Source organism: Phaethon lepturus, unplaced genomic scaffold, assembly GCF_000687285.1.
Source record: "Phaethon lepturus isolate BGI_N335 unplaced genomic scaffold, ASM68728v1 scaffold40712, whole genome shotgun sequence".
Classification (NCBI taxonomy): Eukaryota; Metazoa; Chordata; class Aves; order Phaethontiformes; family Phaethontidae; genus Phaethon; species Phaethon lepturus.
The window spans coordinates 8,234-9,394 of NW_010526398.1; the positions used below are offsets into that span (position 1 = coordinate 8,234).

The 1,161-nt window shown below is 57.5% G+C and overlaps 1 protein-coding gene across 1 annotated transcript in view; it reads right to left on the reverse strand.

Annotated features, from left to right (window-relative positions):
* Window positions 1–893: 893 nt before the first annotated feature.
* Window positions 894–1,161, reverse strand: part of LOC104617669 (synaptogyrin-1-like) — a 7,816-nt gene continuing 7,548 nt past the window's right edge. The window contains exon 5 of the mRNA XM_010283045.1: window positions 894–1,160. Within this exon, the coding sequence (XP_010281347.1) occupies window positions 1,058–1,160 (103 nt within the window). The 3' untranslated portion in view covers window positions 894–1,057. The remainder of the gene's footprint in view (window position 1,161) is intronic.

A 1,161-nucleotide genomic window follows, 5' to 3' on the forward strand; every position in this document is an offset into this window, starting at 1 on the left:
CTTTCTCTCCTCCTCATGCCCAGAGTGAAACGGCAAAGCTCTCCTCTCTCCCTCAAACCAGCTCAGCTGGGGACGAGGGCTCTCAGAGCCCCGTAGAAGCTCACCTCCTCCATCCTTCCTCCCACAGGGACTGCGCCTGGGGGCCACGGACTGGGCATGGCTCCCCTCCTGCCTCACCAAACACTGGTCTGAGAAGATGTACAGGTGAGGGGAACCACCTCCACCTCAATCCAAGGGGGCTGGGGAAGGAGTGACTCTCGTGGCACTGCCTCTCTGCTCTGCCGAATCTCTTGCTGTAACCTAGAGACCTGCCTGTGGTTTTTGATTGTACCTACAACTCTTCCTTCTTCCCTTCCCATTTTACCCCTTTGTGCCCCCCCAATACTACTTCTCCCCAAACCCTCTAAAAATAAGGCACCCCTCCCTCAGTAAGTGGGTGGGAGAGAAAAGCCTCCCCATCTTTGCACAGGGGATGCCATTCCCTCTCCCCTCCAGCCCCCACTCCACCCTTGCACGCTTGCATGCTGACTCCAACGCCATCCCCCTCCCTGAGCCACCAGGCCCTCCTGCCCGATTCAGATGCTCCCACATCTACTCCAGCCTTCAGCGACATCGTCTCTTCTAGGACGGTCCCTGGTCCCTCTCACCCCTTTCCTTCCGCCCCCAGCACCCTCACCCCTGCCCTGCTGGTGCCATGGCCCCTCTCCTGCCCACCGGCCGGACTCTGCTCTCCGCAGCAAGGCAGGAGGGAGAGGAGGGAAGGGGGGGACCGTCCTGTCGCAACACGGTGCCAGATTTTGGAAGAATTTTGTTCTGGCAGGTACATTTGGGGGAAAAGAGAAGGAAGAGGTGATGGGGAAACCTTTTTTTGGTTTTGTGGGTTTTTTTTTTCCTTTTTTAAAAACGATAAATAAAAACAGATGACCCAGAAGGCTGGAGCATAGCTGAGAGCCACCTCTTGTGCCACTACGCACGTGTCTGGTTTGTGCCTCGGCTTTCTGCCGGCAGTGGGAAAGGGGGCAGAAGGGAAGGGGGAAGGGAAGGGAGCATCGGTGGCTCAGTAGTTCTGCGTTTGGTACCCCTGTGTCTCGGTGTCAAAAGCATCTGCCGGAGGGGGCTGCTGGTACGTCCCCACCGCGTCTGTAGCATCCTCCTCATTCG